General features: G+C 36.1%; 1 protein-coding gene and 1 long non-coding RNA gene across 2 annotated transcripts; one reads left to right on the top strand and one right to left on the bottom strand.

The window, feature by feature from the left end:
- Positions 1 to 575: 575 nt before the first annotated feature.
- On the top strand, positions 576 to 4,753 carry LOC131606248 (uncharacterized). The gene is made up of 7 exons (XM_058878503.1): positions 576 to 646; positions 726 to 1,012; positions 1,116 to 1,307; positions 1,394 to 1,504; positions 4,228 to 4,309; positions 4,402 to 4,497; positions 4,583 to 4,753. The coding sequence occupies exons 2-7, from the start codon at positions 852 to 854 to the stop codon at positions 4,685 to 4,687; spliced, it is 747 nt and encodes a 248-aa protein (XP_058734486.1). The 5' UTR covers positions 576 to 646; positions 726 to 851; the 3' UTR covers positions 4,688 to 4,753.
- Positions 2,078 to 3,641, bottom strand: LOC131606249 (uncharacterized). Its single transcript, XR_009284780.1, has 3 exons — positions 3,242 to 3,641; positions 2,763 to 2,818; positions 2,078 to 2,369 (listed from the first exon to the last, which is right to left on the bottom strand). It is a non-coding gene; the product is annotated as an uncharacterized LOC131606249 (long non-coding RNA).
- Positions 4,754 to 19,499: the final 14,746 nt, after the last annotated feature.

Below are 19,499 nucleotides of genomic sequence, written 5' to 3'. Positions count from 1 at the left end.
AGAAGTGTTGCAAAAGTTGCAGGAATTGCAAGCACAGGTCTCTGAATTGCAAAGAGATAAAGATATGTATATGAGAGAAAAGTGCAACACTTCATCGGTGAGAGAAACTAGTGATAAGGCTAGTATCAACTATCAAAAGAAATTTCCCGAGGTAATTATAAGTTTTTTTCCTTACAAACTGTTCTATTTTATTAATGATAATGACTTTATATTTACTTTTGGTTTAGGGCATTTCATCTTGCCAACTATACTTATCGGAACCGAATTATCGACTAGTTGGCAAGGGAAAAGTGCACAACACTTCGGGAGATTTACTTCACCACAGACCGCTCCCGGATGGACACCTGAAAGTATCGGTGGATGTTGTATTAGATCGTGATGCGATTCTACCGGTACCTGACATGGTCTCAGAGACGACATTGCTGCGAGATGCAATAGGATCGTTTGTTGCATGGCCCTCGGAGCTCATTACCATTAGTGATGAGGTAAATTGAAAACGATTATGAATCATTTAGTTTTCGAATGTCAATTCTAAACCGTTTATTAATTATGTTTTACATTTTATTTTTAGACTGCTCCTATAAAACCCGCAATTAAGGGTAAAGGGATTTTACAGGAGGAGGAGTCTGTTGCATCGCTAAAAGAGGTACATTTAAAGTGTTAATATATAATCTGAATCAAAATATGCATGATTTTATATTTTACCTAACTTATATGATTTTTAGGCATCCGCTCGGGAGTCACAACAAGTGACGCAGCAGGTTCGTAGCGTACCACCCAGTGGTCCTCCGAAGCAAGCGGCAAGAAAAGGCGGTGCTTTTGTGCCTCGATACCGGGCGACACTCGCAACAATGGTTGATATGTCCGATATGAAGGATGGTGCTTTACGGGAAATCGATATGGATGAAAGTGTCTTCGGTATTGAGTTCAAGTCACATATTACAATTGAAGACTTGCAAGAGATTTTTAACCAGGATCAACTAGGCGTCAGTAATATGCAATCATACATCCGGTAATATTCACTCATCCGATATATTATTTAATTAGTCCCACAATATAATTTATTTACACTTTTCAATGAAAAGAATCTAATGTTTATTATGTTTTTATTTAAGGTTGTTGTATGACAGAGTGTTGCGCGGGACTGCATTGTCTAACAGATTCCGGTTCGTGTCTTCCGCCCATTGCAGCGGAATGGAAATTGTTTCGGATCCGGAATCTGTTAGACAGCGCTTAGTCGATAGATTCATGTCCACCGGCAATACAGAATGTCTGCATCTTTGGGCGTATAATACCCGACCAGTAGGGTTAGTTTCTCATTCTTTATTCATCTAATCTCTGTTTCTTTAGTGTATAGCAATATTTTCATATAACCTATTGTTTTAATTTATAGAGCACACTGGTTGCTGCTTGCTATCAACCCGATAAGGGAAGTCGTGTATTATCTGAATTCGGTAAAGGGTGAATGGACCAATTATCCGGCCATGAAGGAAATCGTTGATTTGTAAGTGGGATCGTTCTAAATATATATTCGTGTATATTTATATACACTACAACATTTATCATCTCTAAGAACACTTGAAAATTGTTGCCATAACTATAAAAAGCGTTGCCTAAAAGAATAGGCGACATTTTTAAGGCGTCTCTTATGCGAGCGTTGCCTATTTTCTGTGGCAACGTTTTTCTCACTCTATGGAGACACTATTTATAAACGTCGCCTATACTATAAGAATAGGGGACGATTATCTTCCACATCTAAGGCAACACGTTTTAAGCGTTGCCATTTCTACTTACAATTTACAAACGACCCCTAAACATTTAATAGAGAGGATAAAAATGGTAAGCCTTGAACCCATAAAACCACATATCACCAACAACATAAAAGCAGAAAATAGATAATCTATCTTTTTTTTTAATCATTGGAGGATTTCAAATGTTTAGTAACAAAATTAAAAACTACAAACTTTGAAATTTGTTTTATCCAAAGGGCCATTTAAAATTCTTAAGTTTCTCTTTCAGATTTGTTTTATCCAAAGAGACATTTAAAATTCTTAAGTTTCTCTTTTTGAACAGTACATTAAACCTTCAAGTCATTATATGTACAAATACACTGCAAAAGAACATTATTCATGTACATCAACAAATATTACAATCATAAAACTACAACATCAAACTACAATCTAATTAAACCCAATCTTAAAACTACAACAAACTTAAAACATGTAGAACTCCAATATTAAAACTCATATGACTTAAATCATTCAGCCATCCTAATTAACATTTTTCTATAACATCTATATAGTATATCTTTATCCTGGACATCTTCTATTAACATCAATAAATAAGCTATCTGGAAGAGTTTGTGTGAGCTGCAAAAAAAAAATGAAATGATACAAATTTCAAACTTCAAATTATAATGTAAATCTCAAATGTTAATATGTAGAATTGAAAACGCACGTGATTAAAATCATAAGTATGACTCCAAAAGCTATCCTCTTGTAACATATTAATTACAACCACCAATGTGAAATTGTAAAAGATAATACTCATTGTGTTGCATGTCACTTCTTTTGGAATTTATAATGACAACATGTATTCCTCTCTAGTGTAAGCTCAATGACTAAAACAAGATTCATAAAGAAACAAACAATAAAATGGTATGTATTCATCCAAGGTGACTTTTCAACTAAAGGTCATAACTTAGACAAAAAAAAATTAGACAACCACACAGTACTGAAAGAGTAGGCATTCATAAAAATTACCTTTTACAATTATTAATACTTGATCAAGAGATCTATCTTCCATCCAATCAAGCTGCCTGAGAAAAGAAATAAGCAATTCAAGAATACTACTACTTATCAAATACTAAAATAAAATCTGCAACCTTATTTTTTGTGCAAAAGACTATTGTCCAAAAGTTATAAAATACACCAAAAATGGTTGGTTTAGACTTCATACTTCATGGACATATTCATTGGAGACAACTAACCAAATGAGTTATTCTGACAAACCTCATTCAAAAACAATGAATGTAGTCCATGTTCAAAACCAGTTGAAACTAAAATTAAAGTTAACTATTACATTGAAACAAGCTTAATCCAAGATACATATGAGCAAACAAATGAAAAAGTTATATTAACATTGAACATTCAATCTTGCAGCTTCCAAATCAATATAATAACATTAATAATTATATATACAAATTCATATAAATGAAATATTAAAGGTTTTTGATTCTTACCGGAGTTAGGACAAGTGATAACAAAAAGAGGGAAGAACTTTGATGGTCGAAAGTAATTTTGGTGGTCAAATTCGAAATCGATTTTAGAGATGAAAGTCGAAAGTAATTTTGGTGGTCAAATTCGAAATCGATTTTGGGGGTGAATGTCAAAACCGATTTGGGTTTCGACGGTGGAAATCGATTCAAACTCTAAGGTGAAAATCAAAATATGTTTGGAATTGGTTTATGAGGTAAACAAGAATGAAATTGGAAAACAAATTTGAAAAATTGAATGGAAGACAGAAAGTTCTACGAGAGTTTGAAGAAGAGGTTTCTGGAAAATAATTGAAACGATACGCTAACCTAAAATATAGTTGTTTTTTTATTGGCAAAGAAAAAACATAATTTTTATTACTAAGTTTTTTTTGGACTAATAATGTTTCTGTTTTTTATTATAGGTTTTTCTCTCTACGTAATGCAACACTTAAAATATTATTTTATATTATTTAAATAAATTATTATTGTTAGAATATTTTTAATTGATTAAAAAAATCATAATAAATCAACAATTTTTAAAATAATTAAAATAAAAGCCAAAAGTATACTACATATAATAAATGAACTTGTGTGTGTTTGGAGGGATAGTTACCGCTAAATTTTTCATTGATGTTAAATTCATATGCAACACTTAAAAAGTCTTTGGTTAAAAAAAATACAACAATAAAAAAAGGTTCTCATAAATATCTTAGGGGTCATTTATCGAGTATTGTCAAACAAATGCATGAGTACGCTTCAAAATCGTCCCCATAGAGAGTTTAAGGAACATTTATACGTTGTTGTTAAACAATTGTTGGCATCAAGTATAAAATGTTGTCAGAAATATATTTTAGGCAACACTTTTTACCTATTGCCTAAAAAAGTGTTGCTAGAGACAATATATGTTGTAGTGATATTTACTTATTTGTGGGATTGATCTAAACATATGCTTTTATATATTTGTTAATTAGATCAATACAAGTATTCCGTAGTCAACGGGACGCACAGGTATCCCGGACTAAATCAAACAACATCACCTGGATCGAAGTGCAGGTACAATACTTTTCACAAATTTGCTTATAATATTTATGCTACTTGGTAAAACAAGACAACTTATATAGAATCTTATTTGTTTTTCTATGTAGTGTCCGCTACAGCGTAACAGTTCAGACTGCGGATACTTTGTATTGAGGTTTATGAAAGAAATCATTCAGGCGAATCAATTAGAGATTCCTCCCACGGTATAAAGTTATAACTTAAGATAATTTCATATAATTTATTACATTTACCTAAATATATTATTCATATTATGTTTTTGTTTTATAGTACCTTGACGAATTCCGTGCTGCTGGGTACTCGAAGCTAAAGTTAGAAGAAATCAAAGAGGAATTGTGTCAATTTTATATTAAGCTATTTTTCATGCAGATTTGAACTATAATATTGTTGATTTTGTAATGATGTATATATATAATTTTGTAATGATGTATATATATAATTTTGGATATTATAATGGTATATATTAGTATATATATTGTCTTACTGATGGCTGAAATAATATAGTCGAAAATATATTACAGGTCGAAAATATATTACAGGTCGAAAATATTACAGGTCGAAAACATTACAGGTCGACTGGGAGGATTAAATTATAGGTTGCACATAAAAATACCTCATTTAGCAACTACAGCGCTTCTAAAAAGCGCTCTTAAAGGTCCACATACTAGAGCGCTTCTTAGTAAAAGCGCTGGCAAAGACCAGTAAAAAAGCAAAAAAAACTAAAAAATTACGCAGCATACAAAAGCGCTTTGGGAAAAGCGCTCTGGTAGGCCCCCCTATGAGAGCGCTTTGTCTGGAAAAAGCGCTCTCATAGGGGGGCCTACCAGAGCGCTTTTCCAAAAGCGCTTTTGTATGATGCGTAATTTTTTAATTTTTTTTGCTTTTTTACTGGTCTTTGCCAGCGCTTTTACTAAGAAGCGCTCTTAAAGGGGGGTCTACCAGAGCGCTTTTTCCAGGAAAGCGCTCTTATAGGGGGTCCTACCAGAGCGCTTTTTCCAGGAAAGCGCTCTTAAAGGGGGGGTCTACCAGAGCGCTTTTAAAAGCGCTTTCGTAGCCTACGCCAGCGCTGGCTTTGGCAGCGCTTTAAAGCGCTGTTAAAGGCCAAAAAAAGCGCTGTGAAAGCCCTTGTACGGCGTAGTGTGATCTTCCATTGTAAGGCTTTTCAGTTATCAACTATCTACCTAACGTAAGACAATTGCATGATAGTGTTCTCCTTATAATGCCTTTCATTGATAAAAATATTTACACTTCAATAAACATTTATTAGTAAATAGAAACTACATAAAAATAAAAAAATAAAAAAAGGACAACCTCACATGCAATCTCATAACAGTTGATCAACTATGATGGTATCTCTTTATCAATTATATTTTTATTTAACTTGCATGTCAACCTCATTAAAGTTCACAGTAAAATTATTAAGAGAAAAATAATACAGAATATTACTTTCATTACCTCCTTCACACACAAACGAGAAGGAAAGAATTTGTCCTCTATTTTCCAGATTACTCAAAATTCAATTTAAATCTCATTCATATATCGGTTCCGAACTTGGCCTCCTCCTCTATTGCCTTGTAGAGGTCAACATCAAAGGCATTTGCTTTGAGCTGTTGGATCATTAGGTGCACAGAATGATCATACATATCAGTTACAAAGGCATTCGAGGAATTCAAAAAGACGGCTCCGATAAATAATCTATGAAGTTTTTGAAAACTCCTCAAAGCTTTTGTCGGAGTCTTCTCTCTTATGGCCAAAATCTCCTCTTGATTAAGGGAGGTGTTAGAAGAGGAATCTTTGTTGACTGGTAAATTAAAGTAGTTGGGCCACTAGTTCGACTGGTAGCTAATGAACCCTAACCCTGATGCTCCTGCCTCTATTTGAGTTGACAAAAGTGTAGGGGTTAAAAAGGTTTCCCAAATAGCATTGGCTTCAACAGAAACAATGAGAGTAAATCCAAGAAATCTATTTCTAAACCACCCAGGTCCAACGCATCGATCCCCAAATGATGCCATGGTCGCATAAAAACCTTGGTGTTGAGATACATTTAAAAGTGTTTTATGTGTAATGATCATCGGGAGTGGTTATGGTAAGCCTAGTACCTTATATGCTCCTACGTTTTCCACCATCAAGGATTGGAGATGGTATTTCTCAATTATGGCTGGAAAGTAGCATTCAACCAAAGTTGTAGAAGTCACAGGGGTCCAAAGATGAGGTATTTTTTGTCGTTCTCAGGGAGATACTTCAATTTATAGGAAGCAATGCCTAAAGCTTTGTACAGATTGGCCAGGAGTAATTTTCCTAGGCATATGTTTCGACCTTCATGAAGTTAGGTCACTAAAAGAATATAGTGTTTATCTATTTGAAAAGAGCCCGAGCAGAAAATATAGTAAGAAAGCCATAGAGTTAGAAAAGCAATATGTTATAAGTCAGAAACCTCTTCGGTACTCTTGTCATCGTGATGAGGAATATAAATTTTGAAGCCAACACAATCGAATTGAAAATCGATTCCAGTTGTGGTCTCTAAAGAGGGATCAAAAGTATCCACTGTGGGTCGAAGGCAATTAATGGTTGCTACGTCAAAAAGAGTTGGCATAATCATTCCACACGGGAGCTGGAAAGTATTTGTTAATACTTCCTAGAAAAATATCAAAGCAAGTAGCATATAAGGATTGTATCTAGGGTCAGTTCTAGAAATTTGGATAATGTCGACGATACCTAATTTTCCCCATTGTGCTTGTATTTAACTTTTCACTTTGTTTAGCCATGTAAGGTAGTCTTTGTTTTGGGGGAAGCTAATTGAAAGACGCACATGGGTAAATCCATAAACTGCATGTCGAGGGCACATTTTTCAGACAAAGAAGGCATAGCATCGGAAAAATAAGAAAATAAAGCTTTCACTTTCTCAGGACGGGATTTTGGAGATGGACCTAAAAGTGCTAAGGTTTTATTTGAAAAGGAAAATGGACACTATGCCAAATAAGACCTTAGGCAGCCTTTTTTTGTTACCTTAGGCAGCACTTTTAAGCGTTGTCTATTCTAGCGCTGATATATGTATAGACAAAAGCGTTGGCTAAAAGTGTTCTCTTAAATGCACTTTAGGCAGCGCTTCCTGCTAAAAGCGTTGGCTTAATTGCACTTTAGGCAACACTTCCTGTTAAAAGTGATGACTTAAGTGCACTTCAAGCATCTCTTTTTGTTAAAAGTGTTGCCTAAAGTGCACTTAAGCCAGTGCTTTTAGCATAAAGTGTTTCCTGAAGTGCACTTAAGCTAGCACTTTATTTTAGAAGCAATGGCTTAGATGCACTTTAGGCAACTTTTTTTATTAAAAGTGTTGGCTTAAGTATACTATAGACTGCGCTTTCTTTTTAAAAAGACTGGCGTAAGTCCTCTTTAAGTAGCACTTTTCGATAAAAGCGCTAGCATATGTCCCTTTTAGTTTCAATATCAAATTTTTCTCTTTAATTCAAATATTATAAATTCTACAATTCTCATAATCTTATATCAATATTGTATATTGTGATCAATAATAATCACATGTGAACAAACATGAATTTGTATAAATTTCATAATCTCTATAATACAAATTTAAAATTACATATATGGATAAAAATGATAACCTATATCTATTTCAAAATTATATTTAAAATTCCTTCTTTTTAGATAATACGATATATAATTACTTCAATAATGCATCTTTCAAATCTTTCATTTTTATATATGTAACGCCCGTTTTTAGTTTGCGTGTTTTATTTAATTATGTCGTGCTATGATATGTGTTTTGTTTTACTAAATTATGTGTTAATTAGTGCTTGTGCGATATTGGCGTTATTTGTGGGGTTTATGGTAAATAGTATAAGTTAATAAATTAGGAGAGTTATTGGGCTTAAGGTAGCATTAGTAAGTGTAGGATGTGATTTAAGGCCCATTAGTAATGAGAAAGATGGTAAGTTAAACAAAACAAGAGTTTTAGGGGTTTTAGACTTAGAAGCTCATTTTGACAATGTTGTGAAAGAAGAGAAGAGTAGAGTGAAGAGAAAGAGTGGAATCTCAATATTGAAGCTAGAGTTGTCTTTAATCCAAACCTAAGGTAAGGGTGGGATTCTTTCATGCTAAAGGGATGTATGATGATGTTTTGGGTGGGATTTAATTGTATGCTGCATCCATGGAAGTTGTGTGTAGAGATATTAGGGTTTATGAACAAATGCTTGATTTGATTATTTGAAATGTGTTTAATTGATGTTTGATGATGTTATGATGTTATAAGATCCATAATATTTGTTGCATTTGTGGTTATGACATGTATTCTATTGTTGTTCGTGATGGTTGGTGTTTTCCATCTTGATTGGGTTGAGTTTAGGGGTTTTGGGATGGGTTATGTATGCTGTTTTCTGTGTTTGGGGTTTTCTGAAAATCGCCAGTTCGCGCCGCGAACCTTTGTTGGCGCCGCGAACCTCTTGGCAGAAACTTGAGAAAAATTGGATTCGCTCAGTTCGCGCCGCGAACCCTTGTTGTCTCCGCGAACTGCTTGGCAGAAACTTAGGAATTATTTGATTCACTCAGTTCACGCCGCGAACTTTGTTGGCGCCGCGAACCCTGTTTTGCAGAACTTTTTCTAAACTTTGAAATGATGTATCTTTTGAACCGTAACTTCTTTTTTAAGCGCCGTTTGGACCTACGTGAAGCCCTAATTGATGTCTTTATATTGAATATGCTTAGTATAACTTTGAAAACTCTTGGAATCTTTCTTGAATTGGATTTTGTTGACATTGGATATCCGGAATTGATTATGTCGTTTAAGTTGATCATGTCGTTTACGTAGATTATGTTGTTCGAGTCGATTATGTCATTAAGTGTGATTGTGAATGTGCATCATTGAGTCACATTCATTGCATTGTTTGAGACGGCCGTAGTGGCAAATGTTTGAGACGGCCCTTGTGGCGGATGTTTGAGACGGCCCAATGGCAATTGTTTGAGACGGGAGTTTTACTCCAATGGTACCACATGCATTTGCATTGTTCGAGTTGCATAAGTAAAGTCGTATGATGAGTCGTATTTGAATATTTGTGTGTGCATAACATGAATGTTATCTTGTGTCGATTTGATGGTTGTTTCGTTGAGCATATGTGATAGTCGACTAGGTATGCCTTAATTGAGATTGATATTATTGTTGTCGGTAAGATGTTGAATGATGTGAATAGTAGTAAGTGATATATGTTGAGATGTGGTGACCAATGTATCATTATTTCTCCGCTTTGAATATTATCATACACTTCTTTATAATGAATAATATCTCACCCCTTCTGTTTGAATGTTACCCTCCGTTGGTAACGTGCAGGTAATAACGCGGAGTAGTCGTGGACCTATAGCTCGAGTCGGTGTGTGTCGATGCTCTGATACGTAGCACTCGGGGAACGTTGGATTACTTGTTTATGTTTTGGCTTCTTGTGTTTATCCTTGTTAAACTTTGTCCTTATGTTATGCTGAGACTTTTTAGATGTATCGTGCCGTGTTTGGCCGTGATATTATGAGTTGTATTGTTGTTGACATATGATTTTCCGCTGCAATGCAAGTACTTGATTGGCTGACAACGATTAATGATTTTGATATTGTTCTCCTACATGTGTGTTATGTATTTAAGCAATTGAGCATGATATACGTATGTGATTTTGTTGTTTAAAAATGTGACGCTCCGAATCGTTATGTTCTATTTGCTTGAAATTTTATACTCTAATATTCCTGTCGATTGCGGGGTAGATTTGGGGGTGTTACAATATACCCTACACATAAGATACTTATGTGATCAATCAACATATATATATATATATATATATATATATATATATATATATATATATATATATATATATATATATATTACTCACTAAATCGAAAATTTTGTTTCACCAAAATGCATATTTTTAATGGTCGCACTTAAAGTGGTGGGATAAGCCATTTGAAAGTAAGTCAAAATGACATCCAAGTATTATATTTGTGTCATATGTTTTTGAAAAAACTATTAATTAATCTCAATTGATAACTTACAAACTTCTCTAAGTAACTATAAACTTCTATGATCACAATTGATAACTTACAAATTTCTCTAAGTAACTATTATTTGACATATATCTATTCACTCCAATCCTCCTTAATTTCATTCAATTTATCTTCTGAGTTAGTAAAACACTTGAAGTCATCAAATTACTGCATAGTATAACATAATATAATTGAGCTAAAATTAATTAGATAAAAAAATTGTTAAGTATCAAAATAATAACTAAATTATAAATTCATACAATTTTTAGAATATGATACTCACTATTTACTCTAATCTGTGTAATGTTGTTTAATTTAGTCTTTGATACTCGAGCTCCTATTTGATAGTGTTCCACTATTTTGATTATACTAATAAATTTCCATTGACAAACAAAGAAGCATCAAATTCAAATTTCTCATTACTAAAGGTATCTTACAATTAAGAGAATCACTATAACCTCTCTCTTATTTCAAAATTAAGAAAATGCCACAGTCCTTCCAACATCCCTTCTTTTGAATTGGATAAATAAAATTTAGTTATTGAATTTGATCCAAAACCACCAATTTAATAGTGATTCTTACAATATCACATATTGCTTTCATTGCCCTGTATGTTTCAATTCTTCCATACAATTCTTACTTTCACTTTATATAGATATAATTAAAAAATGGATTAAATATACAAGACTCTTTGTAATATTAGCGAGATTCAGTTTAGGCCCATGTAAAAAAAAAATTAAAACCCCCTCGTAATTTTCAGATTTCGTCGTTAATGCCCCTGTGCAGTCTAAACTCAATTTTTAAGTGACTTGACAGTCTAGCTGAATTTTTATTTAATATTTGATTTAATCTGTAAGAGTCGCGTGGAATTTCTTATATTCTATTAACATTTTTTATATAGTATTTTTTTTACTTTTATTTTATTAAGTTTTTTACTTTTTTTATTAATTCTTTTTTTTTACCTTTTTCTTAAAAAAATTTTATTAATTTTTTTTATAAAATTATATTTATAAATTAATTATTAAAATATAGTTTAGGATTTATAGCCTAATATCATTTTAGAAAATCCTTTACTTAACATTATATAATTTGTTGTGAAAAAAAGATTTATAAACTCTTCTATATGGAGCAAATTTTTCGACGTGGGACTTTATATATTTTAGCCATTTCATGCAACACTAGGCCATATTATTTGAGATCCCCCATATTTTAAGGGGTAATTTATCTTCAGAGAGACCTGCTAACATTGATGATGCCCACCCATTAAACCATTCATTTTTCATCTAAAGAGCCAAAGGAGGAAAACAGTTGTAGATATAATATGCTAAGTATATTATCAAAACTAAACATTAATACAACTTTTCTATAAAATCCATCATAAATATTGGACTACATTACACTTTCATTTGATTTAACGAATGATGCTACAAACACCAATGGTTGAATGATGCTGCAAACAGAAACTCAAGTATTTGATTTGACAACAACTATAAACTCCTTCATTTGCTATACTACACTGCACTCTTTCATTTGCTATACTACACTACTATAAACTCAAACATTTGATCAAATTAATATAGTAGTTGGATCATTTGCTATACTATACTACACTACTATAGTTAATGGATCTTAATCATGCAAATCAACAATCACAATATTGAATAGGTTTTTTCTTTAGCCACCTCCTTATGGGGGTCACCCCCAGCGAAAAACCCAAATTACCCCTGCTTCGGAAATGAACTTCCGAAGCACTATTTTTTTTTTAAAAAAACTTTCCACAATTCGGAAATGCGTCTCCGAAAACACCTCATGGGGGGGTGTTTTCGGAGATGAACTTCCGAAAACACCTTTGTTCAGATTTTGGAGGGTTTCGGAAATGAACTTCCAAATTATGCAGAAACTGGTTTTTTTTTATGTTTTTTTAACAGTCTCGTATTTTTAATTAAAGGAAACCGGGAAATAAAATAAATGACATATAAACAGAAAAAACTAATATGATAAAAAAGTAATATATACAAGCCGATCCAAATCCAAATAAAAATAGTGTGCTAAAGATACAATCCTAAAACAAAAAATAAATAAACCCGACCACTACTGGGTGTGCCTAACCCTCTCACCCTGGGCCCTCCTTGTAACACCCCTCTAATAACCCGCGGCAATTAAACAATTAATAAATCAGAGTAGGCATGCAAGGGGTATCACAATTCATAAAATAAATAAACACACGTCGGTACCTGTCATGCATTCACTGAAAACAACTGAAATTATAACTCAACAGATAAAATCATGTTTTACACAGCGGAATTAAAGCACACAGAGTCAGCATTCATCATAATGTATCTGACTCAATCAACAACCAAATAGAGTTATAACTAAACTCATACACAAACGTGTTCCCAGTGTTACATCTACCAGAGCATGACACTGACACTATAACCAAAAACAGACTTATGAGCTAATCCTCACCAAGTCACGCCGCTATCCTCAATCTGAAAAATGACAACAAGTAAGGGTGAGTCTCATCACAGTTAACCAATGTTATCACGTCACAAATAATAACATGTCATAGTTATATCATTCACCCAATCGTTTCATATTCAGACAATCACCAATCATATATCCACAGACAAACAAACAATCAACACATAACATATATAATCATGTTATAGCAAATCATGCACATGTATGAAACTGACACTATGCATGTGGTACCAATCATCACCAGTGGAATCATCCACCGACCGATCTATCATCAATTCAGAAACGGTCCTGCCAGCACCAATTCCACACAATGGGGATTCTGCCCCTCGATGAATCCTCTCATCATATAGGATTCAACTCATGTTTATGAATGCATGTAACATATATATAACATACTTTCATCATTACCAATCTATGAGTAGCATCAACTATACTCATTTCATCATCATCATCATCAATAACAAGCATATTCATATATACATCACATCATTCAACATAATCAATCATCGGTAAACCACAGAATCACATTACAAGGTTTACACAGTACGAAACAGTACACAAACAGACATACCAACCGAAAGTTACACATCATCGAACTTTCCAGAAAATCACAAAACAGAAATTTCACACACAACACGCCATACGCGTATCACTATGCCTCATACGCATCCATACGCGTTTCCAACACGCCTCATACGCGTATCATACGCAATCCACCAGAACACAAAATAGCCTGTAAACCATCACATACGCGTATCAGTTCTCCATACGCGTATCACTAGAGCTATGTTCCTCTTTCCAAAATTCCATACGCGTATCAGCTTTGCCATACGCGTATCACCAGAATAATTTTCCTCTTTAATTATTCCCATACGCGTATGAGCATCCTCATACGCTCTCGTACGCAACACACCAGTACGTGGTTCTTGGGACAGGGCAACTGCGTATCATACGCGTATAGCCCCTTGGGAGTGTCCCCCATACGCGTATCAGCCTCATGCCATACGCGTATGGCACTGTTTCATACGCGAAATGTCAGAAATGCCCAGTAACCTGCAGAATTCGACACAGTCCAAAAACCCATTCGTTCCCACTTATACCAGTCTACGAAATTGAGTCCAAAAACCAGAAAAATGCATCTAACAGTGTACGAATTCATCTACAAACAATAGCATATGATTCTCTAACCAATTCTATTCATCATATCCTAATCTATCAGTTATTAGGGATTACAGTTCAACCCTAAATGATGAACACAGATGAATATTTCAGAAATTAGAATCAATCGACCAAACAATATTCCTAATCCACCTTACTACTCATAACACGATAATAGAGATTAAATGGAGAGTCCCCCCTTACCTCAGATAAGAATTCTTGATCTTTGGTCTCTCCCTCTACAGATCTCCTTCAGTTCCTCGTGTTCTCAACCCTTTGCTCTTTCACGTTCTTTCTTCTTTTCCCAATTCCAAATGTTTATGAAAATAATATAATAATTTAGTAAAAAGGATTATAAAATTACCCTCCCTCTTTTACTAATTACTCATATGGCCCAAATGCCATAAACCATTATTTTCACAAAATCCCCAATAATTCTAATTATTAATTCAATAATCCAATTAAATTAATATTAAAATTATACGGGTGTTACACTCCTCTGCCGCCTGTATGCCGCCGCACGACCCGCATCAGTGACGATCATCTCCATCATAGGGACTGCCTCTGGACCACCCTGATGAACGACACCTCGATCCAACGCGTCCCGCCCAAGCATCTCTATCCGCTGGCAGATCGGTAGGAGATCAATGGCGTGGTCATCCTCGGCCTGCTGGTTCTCCAGGATCTCCTCATGTGCTGGCCTAGGAGCGTCGGGAGCGTTGGGTGTCAGCAGAGGATGAGACACCCGGTATAACCATGTGACGTACCCCTCCACACTATGCCAGTCCTGAGTGACCCGCATGCGACGGTACTCCTCCAGTACCACATGATGCTCCCAATCGTCCCACATGGCAGTGAGTTGCACTTTGGTCACTGTGTCAGGAGCAGCCTCGAAGGGGGACCTGGGTATCATCTACACGAATGCCAACCAGCCAGAATATAGAGATATTCCGTCAAAGGGGACAATCTGAGTGTAGTCGCTGAACGGCCTCCAAGTGATGTCGTCGTGCATCGTGCGGTCCAGGTACCCACGGTATGGTCCCACCGCATTAATCCCCCTCTAGAGAACGTATCTGGCGGCCCTGGGCATGGCGTCAACGTACGCAGGATCGATGTAGAAGCCGTGGATGCGGGAGATGTAGGAGATGATCCAACTCTGAAACATAAATAAATACGAAACATAAGTAAATACGAAACACAAATACGAAACATAAATAAATACGAAACAATTAAAATGAAACGTATCGTGAGTAGTGTGTAGGATCCGACCAATTGCCTCGTCCTCCAGTTGAAGGCCTCATTCAGCTTCTGGTAGAGGTATGCCAGAGTAGCTTCCCCCCAGTTCCACTGGTGAACGGTATCCAGGTCCATGAAGTAGCGGAGGTAGGTCACGTCGACGTACCTTGCACTCTTGTCCACAAAGCATGCAGCGCCTACCACATGCATGTACCAGCACCGGAGAGCGCAGCCACGGTGATACTGTGTGAATAGATCGTCACCCGCGGCTTCGGCATCGGCCGCCGCGTCCAGGTGTTGCTCGAAATAGCGGCTTAGTGTGGTGAACCGGATATGAGGCCCAGATGTCGTGGCGCACTCAAATTCAGCAACTTCGGGCTGCATGCCCAAATAGAGCGTCATCCACTGACTGGCCTCGATCCTCTGGATCCGGGAGTGGGTCAACAGCGGCCCCCTGATGGGCAGGTAGAGAAGACACTGCACATCATGCAAGGTGATCGTCATCTTCCCAACTGGCAAGTGGAAATAAGACGTCTCCTTGTGCCAGCGCTCCACAAATTCCCACTGCATGCCGTGGCTGATGGTGGTGTACCTCGTCATGCAGAGCCCGCTAAGCCCTGAACCTCGCACCGCGTCGTTAAACCACTCAGCTGCTGGTTTAAACAAACTGAAAATCTTCCGGGCGTGGTTCACCATTTTAAAAGGCTCTCTCTCCTGTTACAAAAAAAAAACAAATAAAAGCATATGTTAAATAGACCGTTAAGAAAATATCGAATAAACGTCTAAATTATAAACGGCTAAATTAAAAAAAATACCTCTCCCTCCCAGATACGCCGAGCGACGTGGTCGCGGTAGGATATTAGCACGGAAGTGTCAATGGGCCCTCCCGGGTAGGTGTCCTCCTCCTCGTCCTCCTCCCCAGGTGGAGGGTCAACATCCGGTACCCCCTCCAACTCATGGTATGGCACTGCCACCTCCTCCTCCTCCTCTCGCTGGCGGGAAGAAGATACCCGAGCCAGCCGACTCCTAGATCCAGATGAAGAGGTACCCTCTCCCACGTCCATGGGAACTCGCACACGTCGTCCCCGGCCCTGCCCCCGTCCCTGGGTCGACGCCAGCTGCGCCGCAGCCCGCTCGCGTCTAGCCGACGCAGTCTGGGTCTCTCTACCCTGCCTGATGCGTGCTGGTTGGTTTCCTGACATGTTCCTGTAAACAATTGAAATCGATTAATATGCGAGACAAAAGAAAAAACAAAAAAAATTGCACTTTTGATACAATTCGGAAGTTCATTTCCGAAAACTGGGATAGAGGTGTTTTCGGAAATGAACTTCCGAAACACCCCTGCGCAGAACTTCTCTGCAACCTCCAATGGCAGACCCCAAAATCAAACTTCAAAACAACCCATAATGCTTCTAAACAACCTAAATACTACTAACAACCTACCCCTATATCATTTATGCAATTGAAAACAACCCTAACATGCATTTGAAATATGGATCTAACAAATATAAAACTTACAAATTGAGTGATTGGAGGGCTTTTGAATGTAGTATAGCAAGGTGATTGGAGCCTTTGATGCAGCGTTGGAAGTGTGTTAGCAGAAAATCTCAGAGGAGTTGAGTTTGATATTGGTTTAGGGTAAATGATTTGGGGGAGGGGGTGTTTTGCTTAATCTGCAAAACGCGCAATATTTCGGAAATGAACTTCCGAAATGGTGTTTTCGGAAGTGCATTTCCGAAATAAGTCAATTTTTTTAAAAAAAAAGGCGCTTTCAGAGATGCATCTCCGAAAACACCTTTTTTTTGCATTTCGGAAATGCATTTCCGAAGTCAGGGGTAGTTTGGGTTTTTCACAAGAGGTGGACTAGAAGGTTGGGAGGTGGCCAAAGAAATTTCCTATTGAATAAGGCATGATAGATCAGATCAGATCTTAGAACAATATGATTTTATCACTTGATAGAATCAGATCAAAGAAACATATCTTGATCTATGACGATAACGTAGCAGTAACCGTGAATAATCAAAATTGAGTTTCTTCTTCTTAGCCTCTTTAGATCTATGATAATTTTATTATTTGTCCATGGCTTATAAATATAAAATTTTATTGTTTGATGTTTTCAATCAGGAGGATCACGTCTCCGCGATCGATACTATACATTTAAATCAATATATCAATTTCTGCAATAGTTATTATGTGTTTGTTTACGGTGATTTCCGGTAAACAACCGCTAGTCTTCCAAACTATAATAAATATGATTTGGTTACTCGCAGGATCGACTAGATTGATCCTAGGACACATAGTCAAGAAGATTGTCATCAACGTTCATTCGAACCATATTCATTATTTGTCTTCTTCAATAAGCGTTGTTCGATTAAGGAACAAATAGTCTTGACAATCACTTTGTTATATATAAATGTGACTTCAGCGAAAAGATAAGTAACATAACATAGAAAATTAAAAGGACTATTGAAACGTAAAGAATCTTAAACTGCGGAAATGTAAAAGACTTTGAAAGTAAATAACATGAAAGTAATTCGAAAGTAAATGATATTAAAGTAAAGATACAGAAATGTAAATGGCAAGAAGTAAACGAAATGCAGTAATTCTGGAAAATATTTAAAAGCAAAGGGTAATACACATGTATTAAAATGGTGGTGTCATACGTACATTTTCTCAGCGAACTCTTTCTCTTAACGCTTGATACTTGAGTAAATATGTGAGTGATTTGTACAAAATGAACACACAGAATCCTAACACTAAGACTCCTATTTATACTAGTTTCGACCTTAACGGTCCTATACTAATCTGCTGCCACGTTCCTCATAAGGACTTCTAGCGATGCCATCTGTTACTTGGACAGTTACGAAACCGTCTTCGAATTTCAAATCTTCCCGCCTGAGTCTGTCTTTGACGCGTGGCAGTGTATTAAACAAACACTACGAAAAAACACGCTAAGTAGTAATACTTGAATATATTTACAAATTTGTCTAAGTCCCCGAAGACACATACTTTTCACTAGCTTTCAGTATTCATTATCTTCATAGCGAACTTAGAAATCTTTACTCTCGAAGCATGACCATCAGTAGCCATTCTTTTATTTTTAAGGGATGGCCATCAGTAACCATCTTTCCTTCGATTTTCTACTTCTTTGAAGGATAAATAATATAAAACGAAATCTTCAGCTAACAAATTGCCCCCAATAAATGCCTGTTTCGAGAGTCAACAGAAATAGGCGTTTCTTGTCATTATAAGATTTCGTTCTTTATTGATCTTTGAGAGTTCCAAGACTGCTGACTAACGTCATAATCATAGATGACCCTGTTTCCGAAACGTCTTGTCATTTTCAAAGATGTCTTCTCATAACTTACATTCCCACGTTTTAACCTTACTTCTTGATCATTACTCCTACGTTCCAAGACTGCTGACTAACGTCATAATCATAGATGACCCTGTTTCCGAAACGTCTTGTCATTTTCAAAGATGTCTTCTCATAACTTACATTCCCACGTTTTAACCTTACTTCTTGATCATTACTCCTACATACTAGGAGTGAAGCTAACTTTATTCGACCGCCGTTGGATTAAATCACCAGCCGCCACGTGTTCTTTGGATTTTACCCAAAATATTTAAAAAGGGTTTCCGTTAAACCTTTATATACTAGGTCTTGTACTTCTACACAACCTTTCATTCCTATTTCTTCATCTTCTTCAAAAATCAAACATCTTCAATTTCTTCAAAATCTCGTTCTCTTAATCAGAAATTTCTCTATGGCTTCATCTTCAAATGTTCTTCAACCTGCTCTAAAGCTCCAATCAACAACACAGTCTAGGGAACAAGAGTACGTTCAAAACCCTAACACCGAAGAAATACGCGCTATTTACGCTTCCCAGGTAATCATTCCCTTTGAACTTTCTGGAAAATCTCTCGCTTTTATGGGTCCATTACCAGGTGAAAATATCCCATCTCTGAATAAATTCTTCCCTGCTTATTACAAGACCAGACCATTAGTTAGCAAAATTAGGATAGATGAAGATGGTTGTTCTCCCTCAGGAAAATCTGCTAACATGGAAGAAACTCCAACTGTAACTCCTTTAGCTTTAGCGAAAATTAGGGTAAACTATATGACCAACTCTGTAAAAGTGTTTAGGTCAATTCCTTTGGCCAAGGATCCTGATTTGTACTATGCCTGGTTAGAAAAAGTAGAGAAACAGAAAGAATCCTTCTGGAAATCGTTAGGAATATACGATTTGATTCAACTGTCAAAGACAGGTTTAGAATA

Source organism: Vicia villosa, linkage group LG5, assembly GCF_029867415.1.
Source record: "Vicia villosa cultivar HV-30 ecotype Madison, WI linkage group LG5, Vvil1.0, whole genome shotgun sequence".
Classification (NCBI taxonomy): Eukaryota; Viridiplantae; Streptophyta; class Magnoliopsida; order Fabales; family Fabaceae; genus Vicia; species Vicia villosa.
The sequence above is the reverse complement of the archived record's forward strand: the minus strand, read 5'-3'. Positions and strand labels throughout refer to the sequence as shown.

Bases quoted from the DNA above. Each gene is read 5' to 3' on its own strand.
- LOC131606248 (XM_058878503.1), top strand. From the start codon at position 852: ATGGTTGATATGTCCGATATGAAGGATGGTGCTTTACGGGAAATCGAT. The intron at 1,308-1,393 runs GTTAGTTTCTCA...TTTAATTTATAG, and splicing joins TATAATACCCGACCAGTAGG to AGCACACTGGTTGCTGCTTG. The intron at 4,498-4,582 runs GTATAAAGTTAT...TTTGTTTTATAG, and splicing joins AATTAGAGATTCCTCCCACG to TACCTTGACGAATTCCGTGC.